The sequence below is a fragment of the Vulpes vulpes genome, chromosome 8, assembly GCF_048418805.1.
Source record: "Vulpes vulpes isolate BD-2025 chromosome 8, VulVul3, whole genome shotgun sequence".
In the NCBI taxonomy this organism is placed as follows: Eukaryota; Metazoa; Chordata; class Mammalia; order Carnivora; family Canidae; genus Vulpes; species Vulpes vulpes.
Window position 1 is genome coordinate 111,924,397 of NC_132787.1, and position 21,138 is coordinate 111,945,534.

The following is a 21,138-nucleotide window of genomic DNA, read 5'->3' on the forward strand; positions in this document are numbered from 1 at the left end:
CTAGGTCAGCGACCTGGGTCTGTGGGGCACGCCCAGGGCCCAGGAGGCCACATCCTGCTGTGAGAGGGCTCGCTCAGCCCGGGGCCAGAACGCAGGCCTGGCCAGGGCCCCGGGGCGCTGGATCCCATTAGCGCTGGGCCTGGGGCAGGCGCTCGAGTCGCCCCTGCCCCCGCAGAGCCGGGGGCCAGGCCAGCCCAGGTCCCTCTGGGTCAGGGGCTGGTGTCCCGTGCGGGCGGTGCCGCCCTCCGGGAGGCACAGCGAGACGAGGCAGGGCACGGTGACGGCGGGCCGGAGCCTCCGGGCCCCCGCCCTCACCGCCACGCTCTGCCCCCGAGGCCCGCGAGCATCGAGCTGCCCCGTGGACGCGGGGGGCAGAGGGTCCCGGGCCTGTGCGGGGCCTCGGGGCAGCGGGCTCAGCGCCGCCCTGGCTCTGCCCTGGCTGTGCCCGTCACTGCCCAGCGAGGGGCACGAGCTGCAGTGGGCGCGGGGCAGGAAGGGTGTCCTGGGCCCGACAGCGTCATCCCTAGGGGGCTGGGGGGACCGCGTGATGGGAGTCCCGGGGGTGCTCCAGGGCCCGGTCCGTCGCGGGGCCTCTGGGGTGGCCCAGGCAGGTGCCGAATGGAAGGAGACCCCGTTTTCTGTCTTGAAGCCCGCCGTGTCCCGGGGCCGCCTGCCTGCACCGCCTTGTTGCCCCGGGAGGGTGGGGAGGGAGTTCCACCGCCGGGGCTGGGGGGCAAGTTGGACGATGGCCTGGCCGGGAGGGGGTCCGGGCGGCTCAGGCCGGGCGGCTGGGCCCGGGGAGGCCGGCTCCTCCACCCTGGGCGGTGGCTCAGAGGCCGGAGAAGGGAGGAGAGGCCCGGGCGCCGGGGACACTGGCTCCAGGCCCAGGGGCCTCGTGGGGAACTCCTCAGGTCCCGCTGGAAAGAGGCCGACGGGGTCAGCGTCTCCAGCAGGCTGTGTGTCCCCCGCTGGGGGCCCCGGGGGTGCTCACGGCTCCCGCGTGGCCCCCCCGGCCTGACCCTGTGCTCAGCCCCCCACACTGCTGCCCGGGCCCTGCAGTGGGTACCCGCCCGCCCAGCCCTGGCCTGGGGTCCCCGAGGCTGGAGCAGAAGAGGAGAGCCCCAGAGATGAGGACGGGGGCCCCGGGGGCTCTGTCCCCTGTGGGCGGCCCCAGCAGGCCGAGTCGGGAGGGGCCGGGGCCCTGAGCCCACCTGGCGGGGGCAGGTCGCACCGCATCCTGCGGAGCTGGGTCATGGAGGCCCGAAGGTGTCTCAGCACGGCCTCGTCCTCCAGGGCCCAGGGCTGGGCCAGAGAGTCCTGGAGGAACTCCCGGAGCCCTTCCAGGGGCAGCTTCAGGAGGCGCTCTGGGCGGTGGGCGAGAGTCAGGCCAGCGGCTGGGGTCCCGCTGTGCCCAGGAGCGCCGCGGGCAGTGCGCTGGCCGGGGTGGCCCCTGCCCGCTGCTCCACTCGGGGAGCCCCGCTGCACCCGCCTGCCCCGCCGTCCCCCCGCCCCAGGTCTGGGTGCTGCTCAGAGCCCAGGGTCACCGCCCCTGCCCCCCGCCCCCGGCACACCTGGGCCCCCGGGGGCTCACTTACTCCTGTGCACCTTGAGGATGGTATAGGCCATGGCCGTGAGCACCCTCTCCCCATCGAGGATGTAGGCATCCCACAGCTTCAGGGTGAGCGAGAAGGGGGTCTAGGGGGACGGCGGGGTGGGAGGAGCGGCCTGAGCAGGGCCCCTGGGGGGCTCGGCTGGGGCTAGGCTAGGCCTGCCATCTGGCCCCCGGCTGCCTGCGACGAGGCCCCGCAGCGCCCCCCCCCCCGCCCCCCGCCCCCCGCCCCCCGCCTCCCCGTGCGTGCCCTCCTCCCAGGGAGATCAGGGACTCCCGGCCGCTCCGGGTTCCGACCCCGGCCGGCACCTCCCGCACCCCTGGGGGCACAGACTCTGCCCGCACTTGACGACACCACGCCTCGAGAGGACCCCAGGCTGGCCGCCCGATGGGCCGAGGGCCCGTCCACACCCCGGGCTGACCCGGCCTCCCCCGGGGGAGCTGAGGCAGAGACGGGCCGCCCCCCGGGACCTCGTCCAGGGACCCTCTGGGCTTCTCCAGGACGGGCTGGGCTGCGAGCCTCAGCCTCAGCCTCAGGGCCCCGGGGTCGGGTCTGGCTCGTCTGGAGGGTGGGGCTGAGCTGGGCCCTCCCCGGGGGCAGGGGGCAGGTCCGGGAGCGGGGGTCCCGGGGGGGCCTCACCCGGCCGAGGAAGCACTGGAGAAACCATTTGGGGCTGTAGATGCCGGTGGACATCTGCTCCTCGTCCTGGCGGGAGGGCAGGGGGTGCTCAGGCCCCACGCCGCGGCCCCTGGAGCCGGGTGGACGCGCTCCCCACGGCCCAGCCCAGCCCCGAGGGCGCCCCCGGGCCCCAGGGGGAGGAACGTGACCCCAACTCTGGGCAGCTCGGAGGGAGGGCCGTGCCCCCCACCCCCTGCCCCGGGCTCCGGGGACGGAGCCTCAGGAGCTCCCACTCGCCCCCACTCGCCATGTGCTTCCTCAGGTCCGGGAGAGCTCTTTGGAGGACCCGCTCGTGATGTCTCTGGAACCTGAGGAGCTTCGGGAAGCCCGGGACGAAGAAGCCTGAGAAGGCCCCAGGCCCCCACGGTCAGGGCCTCCTCCTGCACCAGGCGGGGTGGGGGGTGTCGGGGCAGGGGCCTCCCCGCCACGCCCTGACCCCCGTGTGCCCACCGCCCTCGGAGCCCTGGCTGGATCCGCTCTTCCCAGAGGGCAGGGCCTGCCTCCCAGGCCGGGGGCGCGGGGCCCGGGGACCCTCGTCCTCACAGAGACCCCGCGGGGCGTGGGCTGGGGGCTGAGGACCGGGCCCGGCTGACCCAGCACCCTCTCTCCTGCGGGGGCCACCGCGGGGACAGGCGGGTCCCCAGCCCCGAGGGGCAAGGGGTGCAGGCCACGGGGAGGGTGATGGGCGTGCACGGCCCTCTGCTGTGGGGCTTGGGAGTGAGGCTGGGGGCCCCCGGGAGGGGGAGACGCTGCCCCCTGGGCCCCGTGTGGCCGTGGGCTGGCAGGGGGGCCTGGGGGACAAGCCGGCAGCCCGGCGGGAGGCTGGGGGAGCAACGGGAGTGCGTGCCTGGCCTGCAGACGGTGGGGCGGGTGGCCGTGGCTCCGGGACCCCGAGGCCACCGGGGAGGCGGGGCCCTTGCCCGTGGGGGGGCGAGCTGGGGGGTCCCCGCCTGCCCCCCGGTGCAGCAGCCTGCAGGGAGGCCCTCCTGAGCTCCCCGGCGGGCCCCTACCGTGCATGGAGTGCCGGTCGCCCACCATCAGCTGGGCCAGCGCCCAGAAGGCGTCCTCCTCCGGCAGGAACATGAGGAGGACGGCCGCGATCTCGCTCATGCCCTGGCAGTAGCCCACCTCCTGCAAGAGCCCGAGCCCCACGGAGGGCGTGCGCCCCAAGGCCCCCTCTGAGCCATTCCCGCGGGCGTCAGGCTCCCCCGGCTCCCTCCCAGCCCGGGCTCCCGGAGGGGGCTCTCAGAGGGCGGGGGGGGGGGCAGGTGAGGGCCACCCGGACCAGCTGGGGCGCCAGCACCCCGGGCCCCGCTACCGAGCCCTGCGGCCGCCGGGCCAGGGCCCCCGTCCTCAGGCCAGCAGGAGGGGCCTCCGTGAGCTGTGCCAGGCTGTAGGGGACCCGCCAGGTCTGGAGACCCCCGGAGGGCAGGTCGCCGGGGATGGGGGGCCTGACTGTGGCCCCTGGCAGGTCCCACGAGGGGAGCTGGGCCAGGACACCCCGCGGGGCCGGGGAGCGTGTGAGCTGGGGTCCTCGGGGACCCTTCTGGAATGCGCCGTGGAAGGGGGCGGCCTCCTGGGCGCCTCGGCCTCGTGCCCTTCGGGGGAGTGGGAGCCTTCCCCGCCCGGGCTCTCGTCGGTAGTGCCGTCTGTCAGGGTCCAGACCCGAGCTCTTGGACGGCCGCGGTGCACGCGGGGGCCCCGGGCAGCCCCGGCCCTCGGGCACGCAAGCCCTGCCTCCCCTGGGAGGTCTGCACCCCGCCCCCTGCCCGTCCCGGAGGAGAGAGACCCTCCCCGGCATCTCGGGGCCGTGGAGCTGGGGCCCTAACTGTGAGTCCCGCTGGTCAGCAGCACTCAGGACAAGGCCGCCCGCGGGGCAGGAGGCGGGGGCAGGGACACTCACCGTGTCGTACATGGAGTAGGCCGCCAGCACACAGAACAGGGCTCGCTGCCTAGGAGGGGGGACAGTGGGGGGCTCTGCTCAGTCAGCCCCCGCCCAGCGAGGCCGCCGAGGTGCCGACACCCGCCCCGCAGGCCCCGCGGCCCGCGGGGCCCCTCCGCGGGGGCCGATCTCCGGGATCAGGACTGCGCACGGGGACAGGCGGCGACCTCACACGTGCAGCGTGCCGGGGGTTCAGTGCACCCTGGGGTGTCCGACGCCTCCGAGCGGCTCCCGCCGTGGGGTGTGCAGCTCCGGGCTCCCCCAGCGCCCCCTCCAGCCCTGGAGCGGCCCCCCCCCCGCACGCCCCCATGGGATCCAGCGCTCCCCCTGCCCTGGTCCCCGCAGCCCCTGACGCCTCTCCTCCGCTGCCCTGGCCTGGCCCGGCCCCGTGTCCCGGGAACACCACCAGCCCCACGTGGCCCCTGCCCCGAGCCCACGCAGCCGGGGCGTCCGTGGCCCTGAGCGCACCCCCAGGCCTTCCCAGGTGTCCCTGGGCTGGACTCTGTGGGGGGCACCCCGGGCCCGCCCATCCCAGAGCATCTCGGGGCTCCAGGTCTGAGCCGCCGTGAGGAGAGCAGGGAACGTCGTGCAGGTGTGACCCCGATACAGGCTGCGAACCCCTGGGGTCACTATCTGAGCACGGGGGGGTACGGGGTGCGGCCCCCTCAGCGCTGCCAGGAGCCGCCCGATGCCCCCCGCACGGCGGCCTGAGTCTGCACCCCGGCTCCGCGGCCCCCAGGCCCGGGCTGCTGGAGGCCGGCTCCCCCCGGGCCGGGGGTCACAGGTCAGCCTGACCCGGCCGCGCTCTGAGGGCCGCGGGGGCCCCGGGGGGCAGCAGGTTTCCTGCAGGGAGGAGCACCGAGTTCTCGTGGGGAGACGGTCCGAGCGGCCCGCCCGGGAAGCCCAGCCACCCATGCCTGGCGTCTCCCCAGCCCCTCCCCTGGCGCCCCTGCAGGTCACCCCTGGGGTCCCGGGCTCCCACACACCCCGCCCGCTGCACACACAGGTAGCTGCACCCTCTGCTCCACCCACCTGCACCCCCCTGTCGGGGGCTCCCTGCCTTCCCCCACCTCCCCGCGGCCCCTGGGGACTCTGCGGGACACCGGGCTTCTGACGGGAGCAGGCCGTCCAGAGAACCCCAAGGTGGCCGGGGAGGCTGAGCATGTCCCACAGGGGGCAGCTGCACCGCGTCCTCGTGGGGGTGGGGTGGGGGTGGGGGCGGGACCGATAGTGTAGGGGTGGGGGGTCTGGGGTTGTGGGGGATGGTGTGGGGGGTGATGCAGGGGGATGGCGTGGGGGCGGTGGTTGAGGGGATGGGGTGGGGGGCTGTGGACACAGGGCACCCCCTTCTCTAAGGTGCACACGGAGACGTCTACAGATAAAGGCGACCGACCCCAGTCTGGGGTTTGCTGTGACCCGTGCCCCTGCCCCTGGTGCCCCGTGTGCTCCGCGCAGGGCCTGCCTGGACCGGGGCGGCGTCTGGGGGGGGGGGTGCGTGTCGTCATGCCGTGTGTGCTCACCAAGTGCCAGTTGTCTAAAACAAAATGCCCAGAATTCAGAAGTACATAAAGCACCGAGGGTGGGTGTCACCCTGACCTGTCCGACCCTCGTCGGGTCCACGTGTCCCGGTCCAGCCGCGGCCATGCACCCTGGCCCCCAGGTCCCCTTCGTGCCCCCCACGCCCCCACCCCGGCCCCCTGCTCTTCACGGGGCCGCCCCTCACCCCCTTGGGGTTCAGCTCAGACGGTGACCCCTGGAGGCCCCGTCCTGGGGCCTCCCCATCCCCGAGACCCTGGGGGTGGGGGCACGGGGGTCATCCCCAGCACCCTACCACGTGGCAGTGTGTTGTTTGCTGCCGTCGCTCCCCCCGGCCTCGGAGACCCCGTGTCCCCAGCACAGAAGCCCCCGGGCCGGGCCCCCGACCCCCGAACCCCGCTGGCCCAGCAGCCTCACCCGACCCCGTAGCGGTCCCAGAACATGGTGTGACTGCGGAACGTGCGGTTGACGTCCAGGTCGATCTGCACGATGTCCCGGGAGGAGACCAGGGCCGCCTCCTTCATTGCCTGCGGGGAGACCCCGGGAGGAGGAGCCGGCGTCAGGGACACAGACCCCGACCTGTCAGCAGCTGCCGTCCTGGGCAGGGAGCCCGGGGCCACCACGGGAGTGTGTCCTGCAGGAACCTCCACCCTTCCCCTGGGAGGCCGGGGACGGCGGGAGTGCCCACCGTGCCCGCGGGGCCTGCGTGAGGGCCTGTGCCCAGCTGTCGTGGGCGGGGAGGGGACTGAGGGTCAGCCCTGGACAGGGAGAGGACGTGGAGGATCAGCCCGGGTGGGGAGGGGACACGGGAGTTCAGCCCCGGGTGGGGAGGGGACACGGAGGGTCAGCCCTGGGCAGGGAGGGGACCACGGGGAGGGTCCACGGGGAGTGGACGGGTCGGGTCCCACCTGGTATTTCCCGGCATTCCTGGCCTTAACCTGGTCGACGTTCAGCAATCGCAGCCACACCTGTCCCCGCACCTGGGGCGGGACCCCCTTGTAGACCCGGCGTCGCAGCTGCGGGGAGGAAGGCAGTGCTGGTGAGAGGGGCCCAGGGCGGCCCCTTGGAGCCCAGGGAACACGAGGCATCTAGAAGGTTCCGGCGTCGGCTCCAGGGTGTCTGCAGAGAGGCTGGGTCTCCCTGGATCTTGGCGCCCCCCCCCCCCCCCGTCCCCCGCGAGGAGCAGGGACCCTGGCCCCGACCTGACGCTCCCCCACCGCCGTCCCGGGGCCTGGGGAGGGAGGCCCGGGCTCCCAGCAGACTCTCCCCAGGCAGGGGGCTCCCCCGAGGACGGGGCAGGAGGACACTGAGGGCGGCCCCCCAGCCCCGTCAGGACGGAGAGCCCTCGGGGGCACCCAGCGCCCCACCTTCTCGCTGGGGAGGTAGTGGTCCCATCGCTTGAGCATTTTTATCCATTTGTCCGCGCGCCGGGTCTCCTGGCGGAGTTTCTGGGAGAGGACAGGCGGGGGCCGCAGGTGAGGCTCCCGCCGCGGGAGGTGGGCGCTCGGGCCGCGTCCAGTGCCCCGCGGGACCCGGAGGAGCCAGGAAGGCACAGGGCCCCCCGCGGACCGCGGCTCCGGGTCTGGGGTGCGTTCCCGGCGGCCCGTGCAGCGCTGGGACGGGGGACTGGGGAGACGCCCGGGGATGTCCTGGGGGACGCGGTGCAGACAGCTGGCCCCAGCTTCCCCCCACGTCCTGCCCGGGGCCCAGGACGGGCTCTCACCTTGGCCTCGCGGGGGCTGGGGTCGGGCAGCTCCCTGTCCCTGGAAGGCAGGAGACGCAGAGCCCTGAGGCCCCGGCCCCACAGCCACACACACACACACACACACACACACACACACACACACACACACACCCCCCGTCTGCACCCAGCGTCCTGGGGAGGGCAGGGCTCCTCCGGGGAGGGCAGGGGCTGCCAGCGGCCTGAGGGCGGGCGGGGGCGGCGTCTGGGGGGTCTGAGGAGGGTGTTTGCCGGTGGTGGGCTGGGCGGGGACCCCTCGGCGCCCCCAGGGGGTGACCTGCCCCCCTCCTCGATGGACCAGCCCGAGAGCTGTCAGCGTGGCCCGGGTGCCCCGTGACCGTCCCGCTGAGGTCCCCCCGCCTCCCCAGGGCCTGACTGCCCAGCGTCCAGCCGGCCTCCCCCTGCCCCCTGGCCGTCCCCCTGCTGTCCCCGGGCTCCCCTCTCTGCTGTCCCCTCTGCCACCCTGGCCCATTTCACCTCCCGTCCTGTCGGAGCCCCTGAGCACGACCACCCCTGAGCCATCCCAGCAGACACTGGGCCGTGAGCAGGGCCGAGGGGGCCCCACCTGGGGTCTCCAGCGTCCGTCAGGTTCTCGTGGGGCTGTTGACCCATCAGCCTCGTCCCCTGCGACCTAGGCCACTGGGCTGTCCCCTCCCTCGTTCCCGCCCAGGGCAGCCCCCTCCTCCTCTTGCCTCCTCCTGCCTGGTCGGGGCCTCCCTCTGCGGCCCCCCCCCTCCCTGCGCTGGCCTGGTCCCCGGCATCCACCTGCAGCCCCGCAAAAGCCTTCGGGTGTGGGCGAGAGCACCCCTGCGGACTCGGCCCAGACCAGGCCGTCCCCCTACGGACAGCACGCCCCGGCCCCAGAGCCCCTCACAGGCGGGATCCCCTGCTGAAGGGACTGGACACCCCACCCCACCACCACCCCCGGATGCAGCAGGCTGACACCTGGGCCTGCCCAAAGCAGGCGTGGGGGCCCCTCCTCTGAGTGTCCAGGGGCCTCTCCCGGGCCCAGCTCCCTTCTTGCCCACGTCCCGGGTCGGCCTCTGGGGTGTCTCAGCTGCAACCCAGCGCAGACATGGCCCTCAGAGGGCTCCAGGGGACCAGGTCCCGACCTGGGGGCGGGGGGGTCAGCCTCCAGAGAGGTGTTCCTGCAAAGGCCACCCGCCCTGGGATGGATGAGGGGTGTCCAGGGGACTCACTGCAGAAAGCCCTGGTGGTCGGTGACCTTGCACAGTGACAGGTCCTGCGGAGACCCTGCTTGGTGCGCCTGCAACAGAGGGCGGCTCCGTGGTGGGGACCGATCAGAGCAGGGGAGTGGGGACAGAGACAGGAGGGAGCAGAAGGGCTCCTCCCTCCCCTGGATCCTGAGGGAGCGCCGACCCTCTGAGATTGGCCGGGCGCCAGAGTGGGCGCAGCCTGACAGCCTCCCCTGCTTCTGTCTATCAGTGACGATCCCCACCTGGGCCTCACCTGGACCCGGTGACTGTGGTCCCCACCTGGGCCTCACTTGACCTGGTGACTCTGATCCCTACCTGGCCCTCACCCAGGCCTGGTGACTCTAGTCCCCAACTGGGCTTCACCCAGGTGACTCTGGTCTCCACCTGAGCCTCATGTGGATCTGCGACTGTGGTCCCCACCTTGGCCTCACCTGAACCTGGTGACTCTGGTCCCCACCTGGGCTCACCTGGACCTGGTAGCTGTGGTCTTCATCTGGACCTGGTGACTCTGGTCCCCACCCGGGCCTCACCTGTACCTGGTGCCTGGGCTCCTCCGCTACCAATGACGAGGATCCAGGATGGACCCTTAGTTGCTACTGACACCGGGACCATCCCCAGGGTCTCACTTGTTCCTGGTGACTGTGGTCCTTGCCTGGGCTGACCTGGCTCATCCTTGGCTCTGATCCCCTCTTGAGCCTCACCTGCTCTTGCAGGTACGGTCCCCCCTGTCGTGGGTGTGTAGTGTCTATGGTCCCTTCTGGGCCTCACCTGATGGTACTGGGCCACGATATTGGCCCTTTGCAAGGCCAGCAGGGTCTCCGGGTCCTCCTGCATCGTGCTGCAATCCAAACACATCCAAGGATGACGGCGCGTGAGAACCTTCCGAGGACACATGCGTCCGGGTGCTCCCCGTGGGCAGGCGCCCCTCTGTCTGACCGGAGCCGGAGACAGCCCCGTAGCCCCGAGGGGCACAGGCATCACACACGGGCCCTCGCTGCCTGTCTGTCCGTCGCCCACCGACAGTCCACCTTCCCAGCCACTGTCCCAGGGCACGCCGTCACGCTGGGGTCACAGAGCGCACCCACCCCGGTATCAGGAGCACACGGGCGGGGGACCCAGGGTCTCCGGGGGACTGCCCACCTGATGCTCGGGGGTGACGTCTCCCAGCCCGGGGCCGGCGCAGAGATGGTGGTGGGTGGGCCGGCCAGCGAGTGTCCCTGCGGGCTTGGGGGGGGGTGGCGGGAATCGAAGGTTTCTCCGAGATTCCACAACCACACGACCAAGGGGAGAAAGCGACGGACTGGACTTCATCAAAATTAAAACCTGATGCCAGCAAGAGTGCGACCGAACTCCCCACCCTGAGGGCAGCGATGTGTGAATAGCCTGAGGGGGGCCCTGGGGGAGCACGAGGGACTCCACGTTCGTTGGAGCCTGAAGAGCAAGCCTGCTCACGGGCCAGGGGGACCCAGCGGGCACAGGGCGGGATGGGGGGGTGACAGTCACCCCTGTCGGGGTCCATGCGTCTAGGACAGGCTGGAAAGGTCATGGCTTGGGTGCCTGCACAGCACAGGGCTTCCAGGGGAGCGGGGGTCCCGGGGGAGCTGCCTGAGTTCCGACTGCAGCCTCCTTCCCTGGACGGGGGCAGCAGGGTGGCCGCTCTCACCCCGTGGGGCTGTGGAAGGGCTGTGGGAGCTGCTCACGGTCATCGCATGGGGGTCGGGGTGTTGTGGACCCCAGCGCGGGAGGCCTGTGCCCCCACCCGGACCCACAGGCCCCACTGTGGCCCGCGGGGAGCAGGGATCAGCTGCCACTCACCTGTGACCTGTCGCTGTGTGGGCGCCTCCTCTTTATGCACTGGGGTACTGGGGAGTGTGGGAGGGTGGGGGTACTGGGGAGAGTGGGAGTACCGGGGTACTGGGGAGAGTGGGAGGGTGGGGGTACTGGGGAAAGTGGGAGTAGCGGGGTACTGGGGAGAGTGGGAGTAGCGGGGTACTGGGGAGAGTGGGAGGGTGGGGGTACTGAGGAGAGACGAGTACTGGGCTACTGGGGAGAGCAGGAGAGTCGGGTCGCTGCGAGCCAGATCCGGAGCACCGGTGCCTCCGAAGGTCTGCGGACGCAGAGTGGGCACCAGGCAGCGGTGGAACCCGGGGGCACCACAGTTCCGCCCAGAGCGGGGTCCCGCATCATCACTGTGGGCAGGCGGGGTCCAATCAGCACTCAGCCCTCACCCTGGTGGCCGAGGGTCCCGGGGGAGGGTCCTGTCCCCACGCCGGGCGGGAAGGCGATGCAGGCAGCCTCCCGCATCCTCAGTTCCCATCCTCGGGCCCTGCAGGCCTCCCGCCCTTCAAGGCAGACTGGGGGTCACAGATGCCCCCCCCCGCCCCCCAGGGTTCACAGCGTGGGGTTGCAGTTAGGAGCATTTGAGGGGCTCCTGGGTGGTTCCGTCCGTCGGTTCCACGTCGACTCTTGAGTTTGGCTCAAGCCAGGATCTCCAGGTTGTGGCGTGGAGCCTCGGGTGGGGCTCGGGCTCCGGTGGGTGAGGAGTCCGCTCCAGGTTCCCCCTGTCCCTCCGCCCCTGCCCCCCGCACCGTCTCCCAAGTACATCTTCTAAACATTAACATGAAGACACGTGAGCATCTCGACCCCCTCTGCAGAGGCGCCTTCGTGTGCGTCACGACCGTGTAAATGCCTTTCACGGACCCACCGGGATTCCCACCGGAAACCCCTTTTCCTTGGTATCTATAGAAGTGCCGTCGACACCCAAGGGGACAGTAGCTTCAGGGCTACAGCTGGCGACTTGACAATTCTGTGCCTCGCTCAGCTCTCCCCGCGAGAAGCGGCGTCACCGTCTGTCCCCGTACCGAGTTGTCCCCACGGTCCTGACTCTATTGCCAGGCCGTACTTTCTAAATTTCCGGGATTTCTTTATTTAGAACCACACGCTTGTAGCTTTCCCTGTTGTTCATCCACGTTGCCCACCTGCCCCCCGCGGCCCCTCCGATCACTCAGCACGATCCATCCCGTTAACCAGAGAAAGGACATGGGGCGGCCCCGGGGCGGAGGGGGGCGGCGGGGCTCAGCGCTTCAGCGCCTGCCTTCCCTTCGGCCCAGGGCGTGATCCTGGAGTCCCGGGATCGAGTCCCACATCGGGCTCCCTGCACGGAGCCTTCTTCTCCCTCTGCCCGTGTCTCTGCCTCTCTCTCTCTCTCTCTCTCTCTCTCTCTCTCTCTCTCGTCTCTCGGTGTCTCTCAAGGATATATAAATAAAATCTTTAAAAAACAACAAAAACAAAGAGAAAGGAGACGATCCCCTCAAGAGTCGCAGAAAACGCATTTGACAGAACAAAGCATGAAAAGCACAGGGGGTTTTGAGGAAAGGTCTGTCAACCGCGGAAAGGCCGCGAAGGAAGGCCCGCAGCCGACGTCATCCCCCAGGGTGACGACCTGAAATCGTCTCCCCCGAGAGCAGGAACAAGCCACGGAGGTGCCCTCTCAGCGCTGGGAGTCCCACGTAGTCAACAGACGGGAAACAGCCGTGTGGGGGTCGCGTCCACGCCGACAGGGGCCCGGCCTCCTCAGGACCCGCGGGGAGGCTTCCGGGTCAGGGTTAGGGTCAGGGTCAGGGTCAGGGTCAGGGTCAGGGTTAGGGTTAGGGTTGGCATATTGTGCTTAGCATAATACTCTTTCTAGGCTTTAATACTTCTTTAAATGTTTCATAGAATTCACTCATGAAGCCATCTGGTCGTGGACTTCTGCGTTTTGGGAATTTTTTTTCTATTACTCAACAGCTTCGCTGAGAATTGGTCTATTCAAATTTTCTACTTCTCTATGTGTCAGTTTTGGTAGGTTATATATTTTCTAGGAATTTATCCACACACAAAAGTAAAATCAAAAACTAGAAATTTCATTCTTTGGCTTGTGTCTATCCAGTTTTTCCAACACCATTTGTAGATTTTTTTCCCCACTGGATATTCTTTCCAGCTTTATCAAGGATTAAACGACGACATAGTTGTGGGTTCATTTCTGGGAGGTCTGCTCTGTTCTCTTGGTCTGTGTGTCCGTTGTCGTGCCAGGACCGTACTGTCTTCGTCACAACAGTTTTGTGACATAACTGGAAATCTAGCGATGTGAAGCTTCCTACTTTGCTTTTCTTTTGCAAGGCTGCTTCGCCTGTCTGGGGTCTTTTGAGGTTCCATGCAAAGTTGAAGATCATTTATCTTAGCTCTGTGAGAAATGCTGGGGGCATTTTGATAGGGTTTATAGGAATGTCTGGGCTGCTCTCGGTTGTGAAGACACTTCGTACCCTTTCAGTCCACGAGTGTGGAGTGTCTCTTTCCATTTCTTTGTGTCATCGATTTCTTTCCATCATCGTCTTCAGAGTAAGTTTTTATAGCTGTTTCCTTAGGTTTTTTCTTAAGTATAATATTATTTTTTGTTTAATTTTAAATTTATTTTTATTAATGTCTTAGTTTCTCTTTTTCTTACCTTCTTACTGAGATACAGGAATGCAACAGAATTCTGTGCATTAATTATGTATCCTGTGACTTTACTGAATTCATTTACCAGTTCTAACATTTTTTTGTTTGTTCATTTTTGTAGTTTTCTATATATAGTGTCATGGTGTCCATTTCTGGTAGGTTGTCCTATTGGCATATAGTTTCTGATATGCCATCAAGCCCTCTTGTCTCCACCGTTTCTGTCAGAACCCTGCGTTCACCCTGCCTGTGTCCGAGTTTTGTTTTGTTTTGTTTTTTTTTTCTTTTTATCTCGGACAAGTGACTGAGTTTCAAACCTCCAAGTTTTAGGGGCTGCCCTGGGGGAGACCCGTGTTCCTCCCGCCCGGGAGGGTCTCCTCCCACTTCTGGCCTTTGCTGGCCCGGCCCAGGGACGCGGCCCCGTGACCGCACAGGGGTTTGCACTTTGTGGCCACACAGGGCAGACAGCTGGCCCTAGTCCCGCGGCCCTCGGCCGGGGTCCCCGCTCCTGGGCCTGGGAACCGTTGGCGCCACCGTCCTTGGGACCCCGGGGACCCTGACCCCACCCTGTCGCTCCAGGGGCCGCCCCCCACTTCGCCTCCCGAGCACCGTCGAGGCCGGCGTGTCCCCCCCCCTCTAGCAGACTTCTGGAAGTTCTGACTTTGTGCTCTGCTGCTTCTAATAGTGTGCGTAGACCCGTCAGCTGGCTCCCTGCCCCTGTGGGATCCGGGGCTGTGTCTCCCCCAGACCGACTGACTGATTTTCTTTTTAAGATTTTATTTTTCTGTCATCTCTACACCCACATGGGGCTTGAACTCTCCGCCCCAAGAACAAGAGTCGCGTGTTCTTACCAACCACCCCAACCACCCCGAGAGCGGCCAGGCTCCCTTTGATTGATTGACAGGTAGTAACTGAAGCCCACGTGCTGCCTGTGTCGTGTCAGGGCAGAAACTGAGCCCCCGCGTCGAGGTGCGGTGGAGTCATTGGGACCTTGGTCGATGTTAAAGAAAGCGGAGCCTCCCCGGGAGCCCAGGGAGCCCAGGGAGCGGGGCCCACACACGTGACAAGTTGGCCGTTTCCTTGACCAGGAGTCATTGGGCTGGCTGCCGATTTATTTGAGTTGCTATTCGACGGCGAAGGTCGTTCTAGGATGGGGACACAGCGAGAACGTTCCGGGTTCTTGCGGGTTCGGAGGTAGCTAAAGCTCCCCCGTCGTGGACTCGATGTCCCAGTTGGGTGCAGAGATAGGCGAGCCAGCAAAGAGATGAGAAACATGGCCCTGGGGTGCCTGGCCGGCCTGGTCGGGGGACCTTGATGTCAGGACTGTGAGCTGGAACTCCGTGTTGGGTGTAGAGAGGACATAAACGTAAAACCTTTAACAAATAATAAATGGATGAACTAAGACAGCGTGACGTGGAAGGGGAGTGCTCGCTTCAGGACAAACCTCAGAGCGGACCATGTCTAGCCTGCGACCCGTTCTTGATGGCCCCGCTCGCTCTCCCGGGCCCAGATGACGTCCCCCACGAGGGACGGTCCCGCCCGAGTGGGAGTGGGCCTCCTTCCCCGTAAGGCCCGTGCCTCCCCTCGTTCTGCAGGACAGAAGAGCCGGGAAGGCACGAGCTCGGGGGGATCAGCATAAGCCTCGGCGATGGTCCTTCCCGATCCCGGGAGCCAGAGCTCGGCCTCCTTTTGGGACCCGACGTCCTAAAGAAGCCCGTGTGGTCAGTGGCTCGGATGCAGGGCGGAGGCCGACAGAGAATCAGGAAGAGCAAAATGGGGGGGGGGGGGAACCAGAAGCTGAAGGAGAGGGGGACAGCTGTCAGCATCGGGAGCCTTCGCGGGGACCCGGCGTCCTTTCCCAGGAGGGGCCCCCCTCTGTAGGGTGCTTCCCGCCGCCCCGCGCTCCCCGTGGGCACCCGCAGGCGCATCCCCGGGCCTCCAGCGCCTCTGCAGCCGTGGTCTGGAGCATCCTCCGTGTGTCCTACCGGGGACCCCAGCGTCACGTCTGTAACCGTCCGGCTGCTGTCTGACAACAATCGGGGGATTCCGACGTTTGTTGGGTTTGGGGTGTGTGCCTGTCTGTCGCCGTGCCGCGATCTGATCCTCGGGCCGCGTCGTCCCGATGCCGAAACGGTTGAAGAAGCACCATCATTTCCGGTGCTGGCGCTGGGCGGCTAGCTGGGTTCTCCCGGCCGACCCGGGCCCCCTCGTGCCGTCCCGTGCCGTCCCGTCCCGCCGGGGGGTCAGCTGAGCTGGAAGGTCCGGCTCGGCCACATTCCCGTGAGTGGCAGCGGGTCCCCGCCGAGCGCCGGCCGCTTCTCTTCTCCCCGATGCCTCTCCAGCGGGGAGCCAGACCTCGGGGCCGCCCTGGGGGGAGCTCGTGAGGAGCCGGCTGCCCGTGGGGGGAGCCCTGGGGCTGCCTGTGTGTGTGTGTGTGTGGGAGTCGGGGTGGGGACGGGGCCGGGGTCCCTCGGTCCCCTGCGCTGCCTGCCCCCAGGCCGAGCCCCACGCTCACCCAGCCCCTACTCTCCAGGGCGTGCAGGGTGCCCTCCACACTCTGGTGCGAGGGATCCAGCAGCACCGGGTGTGCACGCTGAGCCCGCCCGGTGAGGGTGGCCCAGGTGTGAGAGCTGCAAGGGCCTGCTGTCCTGACGTCCGCCCCGGGGCCACGCTGACCGCCCCGCGGGCCCTCTGTGCCCCAGGCGCACAGGCCCGGGGCGGGGAGGGGAGGAAGCGCCCCGGAGCCCGGGCAGCCCAGGCCCCCTGGACAGAGGGGGCACAGACCTCCCAGGGCGCTTAGCACAGACCCTGGTGACCTGAGGCTCCCCGGCTGTCACTCTGTCCCAGGCCCGTCCTGGCCGCGGGCGCAGGCTGAGTCGCAGTAGAGTCTGCGGGGTCCTGACCCTGGCGTCTGGCCGCCCCGGGAAGGCACGTGGGGACGTCAGCCGTGTGTGCCTGGCGGCGCCCCCGCAGGGGCTGGTCGGGGCCTGGGCGGCGCCCCCTCCTCCTCTCTGGGGGTGTCTCCGCACCCCGTGCACAGAGCTCCGGGAGACGCAGAAACGAGCCGGCCGTGCCCTCTCACACAACAACACTTTATTGAACTTGCAACAGCAAACAGGGGCTCAGAGCCGAGGGTGCGCGCCTTCCCCTGGGAGACCTTCCTGTCCTTAGAGGAAAGCGGGAATCCCACAGGGGTGCGGGTGCTGGAGTCCCCCGCCTGGGAGCCTGTGCGGACTCGACTCCGGGTGGGGGCGCGTGTCCTGAGGTCGGGGCGGTGAGAGGCGGTTCTGGGGGCGGCAGGGCTGACGTGGACCTGCGGCCCATGGGCTCCTGCGCTGGGTCCCCGCAGGGCAGCTGGACCCCGGCCTCGGGCCCCCTGGGGCCGGGTGACTGACTGCTGGAGCCCCAGCACGTGGAGGAGCCTGCCTCCTGGTGTGGGTGTGGGTGTGGGTGTGGGTGTGGGTGTGGGTGTGGGTGCCGGTGGGGCCCACGGGCCTGCCCCCGCTGCCCTGCCCTGGGGTGTCCCGGGATCCCCAGGGCTGCCCTAGGTCAGCGACCTGGATCTGTGGGGCACGCCCAGGGCCCAGGAGGCCACATCCTGCTGTGAGAGGGCTCGCTCAGCCCGGGGCCAGAACGCAGGCCTGGCCAGGGCCCCGGGGCGCTGGATCCCATTAGCGCTGGGCCTGGGGCAGGCGCTCGAGTCGCCCCTGCCCCCGCAGAGCCGGGGGCCAGGCCAGCCCAGGTCCCTCTGGGTCAGGGGCTGGTGTCCCGTGCGGGCGGTGCCGCCCTCCGGGAGGCACAGCGAGACGAGGCAGGGCACGGTGACGGCGGGCCGGAGCCTCCGGGCCCCCGCCCTCACCGCCACGCTCTGCCCCCGAGGCCCGCGAGCATCGAGCTGCCCCGTGGACGCGGGGGGCAGAGGGTCCCGGGCCTGTGCGGGGCCTCGGGGCAGCGGGCTCAGCGCCGCCCTGGCTCTGCCCTGGCTGTGCCCGTCACTGCCCAGCGAGGGGCACGAGCTGCAGTGGGCGCGGGGCAGGAAGGGTGTCCTGGGCCCGACAGCGTCATCCCTAGGGGGCTGGGGGGACCGCGTGATGGGAGTCCCGGGGGTGCTCCAGGGCCCGGTCCGTCGCGGGGCCTCTGGGGTGGCCCAGGCAGGTGCCGAATGGAAGGAGACCCCGTTTTCTGTCTTGAAGCCCGCCGTGTCCCGGGGCCGCCTGCCTGCACCGCCTTGTTGCCCCGGGAGGGTGGGGAGGGAGTTCCACCGCCGGGGCTGGGGGGCAAGTTGGACGATGGCCTGGCCGGGAGGGGGTCCGGGCGGCTCAGGCCGGGCGGCTGGGCCCGGGGAGGCCGGCTCCTCCACCCTGGGCGGTGGCTCAGAGGCCGGAGAAGGGAGGAGAGGCCCGGGCGCCGGGGACACTGGCTCCAGGCCCAGGGGCCTCGTGGGGAACTCCTCAGGTCCCGCTGGAAAGAGGCCGACGGGGTCAGCGTCTCCAGCAGGCTGTGTGTCCCCCGCTGGGGGCCCCGGGGGTGCTCACGGCTCCCGCGTGGCCCCCCCGGCCTGACCCTGTGCTCAGCCCCCCACACTGCTGCCCGGGCCCTGCAGTGGGTACCCGCCCGCCCAGCCCTGGCCTGGGGTCCCCGAGGCTGGAGCAGAAGAGGAGAGCCCCAGAGATGAGGACGGGGGCCCCGGGGGCTCTGTCCCCTGTGGGCGGCCCCAGCAGGCCGAGTCGGGAGGGGCCGGGGCCCTGAGCCCACCTGGCGGGGGCAGGTCGCACCGCATCCTGCGGAGCTGGGTCATGGAGGCCCGAAGGTGTCTCAGCACGGCCTCGTCCTCCAGGGCCCAGGGCTGGGCCAGAGAGTCCTGGAGGAACTCCCGGAGCCCTTCCAGGGGCAGCTTCAGGAGGCGCTCTGGGCGGTGGGCGAGAGTCAGGCCAGCGGCTGGGGTCCCGCTGTGCCCAGGAGCGCCGCGGGCAGTGCGCTGGCCGGGGTGGCCCCTGCCCGCTGCTCCACTCGGGGAGCCCCGCTGCACCCGCCTGCCCCGCCGTCCCCCCGCCCCAGGTCTGGGTGCTGCTCAGAGCCCAGGGTCACCGCCCCTGCCCCCCGCCCCCGGCACACCTGGGCCCCCGGGGGCTCACTTACTCCTGTGCACCTTGAGGATGGTATAGGCCATGGCCGTGAGCACCCTCTCCCCATCGAGGATGTAGGCATCCCACAGCTTCAGGGTGAGCGAGAAGGGGGTCTAGGGGGACGGCGGGGTGGGAGGAGCGGCCTGAGCAGGGCCCCTGGGGGGCTCGGCTGGGGCTAGGCTAGGCCTGCCATCTGGCCCCCGGCTGCCTGCGACGAGGCCCCGCAGCGCCCCCCCCCCCGCCCCCCGCCCCCCGCCCCCCGCCTCCCCGTGCGTGCCCTCCTCCCAGGGAGATCAGGGACTCCCGGCCGCTCCGGGTTCCGACCCCGGCCGGCACCTCCCGCACCCCTGGGGGCACAGACTCTGCCCGCACTTGACGACACCACGCCTCGAGAGGACCCCAGGCTGGCCGCCCGATGGGCCGAGGGCCCGTCCACACCCCGGGCTGACCCGGCCTCCCCCGGGGGAGCTGAGGCAGAGACGGGCCGCCCCCCGGGACCTCGTCCAGGGACCCTCTGGGCTTCTCCAGGACGGGCTGGGCTGCGAGCCTCAGCCTCAGCCTCAGGGCCCCGGGGTCGGGTCTGGCTCGTCTGGAGGGTGGGGCTGAGCTGGGCCCTCCCCGGGGGCAGGGGGCAGGTCCGGGAGCGGGGGTCCCGGGGGGGCCTCACCCGGCCGAGGAAGCACTGGAGAAACCATTTGGGGCTGTAGATGCCGGTGGACATCTGCTCCTCGTCCTGGCGGGAGGGCAGGGGGTGCTCAGGCCCCACGCCGCGGCCCCTGGAGCCGGGTGGACGCGCTCCCCACGGCCCAGCCCAGCCCCGAGGGCGCCCCCGGGCCCCAGGGGGAGGAACGTGACCCCAACTCTGGGCAGCTCGGAGGGAGGGCCGTGCCCCCCACCCCCTGCCCCGGGCTCCGGGGACGGAGCCTCAGGAGCTCCCACTCGCCCCCACTCGCCATGTGCTTCCTCAGGTCCGGGAGAGCTCTTTGGAGGACCCGCTCGTGATGTCTCTGGAACCTGAGGAGCTTCGGGAAGCCCGGGACGAAGAAGCCTGAGAAGGCCCCAGGCCCCCACGGTCAGGGCCTCCTCCTGCACCAGGCGGGGTGGGGGGTGTCGGGGCAGGGGCCTCCCCGCCACGCCCTGACCCCCGTGTGCCCACCGCCCTCGGAGCCCTGGCTGGATCCGCTCTTCCCAGAGGGCAGGGCCTGCCTCCCAGGCCGGGGGCGCGGGGCCCGGGGACCCTCGTCCTCACAGAGACCCCGCGGGGCGTGGGCTGGGGGCTGAGGACCGGGCCCGGCTGACCCAGCACCCTCTCTCCTGCGGGGGCCACCGCGGGGACAGGCGGGTCCCCAGCCCCGAGGGGCAAGGGGTGCAGGCCACGGGGAGGGTGATGGGCGTGCACGGCCCTCTGCTGTGGGGCTTGGGAGTGAGGCTGGGGGCCCCCGGGAGGGGGAGACGCTGCCCCCTGGGCCCCGTGTGGCCGTGGGCTGGCAGGGGGGCCTGGGGGACAAGCCGGCAGCCCGGCGGGAGGCTGGGGGAGCAACGGGAGTGCGTGCCTGGCCTGCAGACGGTGGGGCGGGTGGCCGTGGCTCCGGGACCCCGAGGCCACCGGGGAGGCGGGGCCCTTGCCCGTGGGGGGGCGAGCTGGGGGGTCCCCGCCTGCCCCCCGGTGCAGCAGCCTGCAGGGAGGCCCTCCTGAGCTCCCCGGCGGGCCCCTACCGTGCATGGAGTGCCGGTCGCCCACCATCAGCTGGGCCAGCGCCCAGAAGGCGTCCTCCTCCGGCAGGAACATGAGGAGGACGGCCGCGATCTCGCTCATGCCCTGGCAGTAGCCCACCTCCTGCAAGAGCCCGAGCCCCACGGAGGGCGTGCGCCCCAAGGCCCCCTCTGAGCCATTCCCGCGGGCGTCAGGCTCCCCCGGCTCCCTCCCAGCCCGGGCTCCCGGAGGGGGCTCTCAGAGGGCGGGGGGGGGGGCAGGTGAGGGCCACCCGGACCAGCTGGGGCGCCAGCACCCCGGGCCCCGCTACCGAGCCCTGCGGCCGCCGGGCCAGGGCCCCCGTCCTCAGGCCAGCAGGAGGGGCCTCCGTGAGCTGTGCCAGGCTGTAGGGGACCCGCCAGGTCTGGAGACCCCCGGAGGGCAGGTCGCCGGGGATGGGGGGCCTGACTGTGGCCCCTGGCAGGTCCCACGAGGGGAGCTGGGCCAGGACACCCCGCGGGGCCGGGGAGCGTGTGAGCTGGGGTCCTCGGGGACCCTTCTGGAATGCGCCGTGGAAGGGGGCGGCCTCCTGGGCGCCTCGGCCTCGTGCCCTTCGGGGGAGTGGGAGCCTTCCCCGCCCGGGCTCTCGTCGGTAGTGCCGTCTGTCAGGGTCCAGACCCGAGCTCTTGGACGGCCGCGGTGCACGCGGGGGCCCCGGGCAGCCCCGGCCCTCGGGCACGCAAGCCCTGCCTCCCCTGGGAGGTCTGCACCCCGCCCCCTGCCCGTCCCGGAGGAGAGAGACCCTCCCCGGCATCTCGGGGCCGTGGAGCTGGGGCCCTAACTGTGAGTCCCGCTGGTCAGCAGCACTCAGGACAAGGCCGCCCGCGGGGCAGGAGGCGGGGGCAGGGACACTCACCGTGTCGTACATGGAGTAGGCCGCCAGCACACAGAACAGGGCTCGCTGCCTAGGAGGGGGGACAGTGGGGGGCTCTGCTCAGTCAGCCCCCGCCCAGCGAGGCCGCCGAGGTGCCGACACCCGCCCCGCAGGCCCCGCGGCCCGCGGGGCCCCTCCGCGGGGGCCGATCTCCGGGATCAGGACTGCGCACGGGGACAGGCGGCGAC

At 70.0% G+C, this 21,138-nt stretch overlaps 2 protein-coding genes across 2 annotated transcripts; both read right to left on the reverse strand.

Moving 5' to 3' along the window:
• On the reverse strand, nt 1-4,203 carry LOC140593753 (uncharacterized). The gene is made up of 7 exons (XM_072718837.1): nt 4,192-4,203; nt 3,299-3,419; nt 2,536-2,630; nt 2,250-2,315; nt 1,596-1,695; nt 1,212-1,364; nt 1-917 (listed from the first exon to the last, which is right to left on the reverse strand). Exons 1-7 carry the CDS (start codon nt 4,201-4,203, stop codon nt 1-3), a joined length of 1,464 nt encoding a protein of 487 aa, XP_072574938.1.
• Nucleotides 4,204-16,685: 12,482 nt separating this feature from the next.
• On the reverse strand, nt 16,686-20,154 carry LOC140599854 (uncharacterized). The gene is made up of 6 exons (XM_072765113.1): nt 20,040-20,154; nt 19,277-19,371; nt 18,991-19,056; nt 18,337-18,436; nt 17,953-18,105; nt 16,686-17,658 (listed from the first exon to the last, which is right to left on the reverse strand). The coding sequence occupies exons 1-6, from the start codon at nt 20,137-20,139 to the stop codon at nt 16,742-16,744; spliced, it is 1,431 nt and encodes a 476-aa protein (XP_072621214.1). The 5' UTR covers nt 20,140-20,154; the 3' UTR covers nt 16,686-16,741.
• Nucleotides 20,155-21,138: the final 984 nt, after the last annotated feature.

Coding starts and splice junctions, on each gene's coding strand:
- LOC140593753 (XM_072718837.1), bottom strand. Junction 2,316..2,535: donor CGGACCTGAGGAAGCACATG/GCGAGTGGGGGC, acceptor CCCTCCCGCCAG/GACGAGGAGCAGATGTCCAC. Junction 1,365..1,595: donor CATCCTCAAGGTGCACAGGA/GTAAGTGAGCCC, acceptor CCCACCGCCCAG/AGCGCCTCCTGAAGCTGCCC.
- LOC140599854 (XM_072765113.1), bottom strand. CDS start 20,139: ATGAGCGAGATCGCGGCCGTCCTCCTCATGTTCCTGCCGGAGGAGGAC. Junction 18,437..18,990: donor TCCAGTGCTTCCTCGGCCGG/GTGAGGCCCCCC, acceptor CCGTCCCCCTAG/ACCCCCTTCTCGCTCACCCT. Junction 18,106..18,336: donor CATCCTCAAGGTGCACAGGA/GTAAGTGAGCCC, acceptor CCCACCGCCCAG/AGCGCCTCCTGAAGCTGCCC.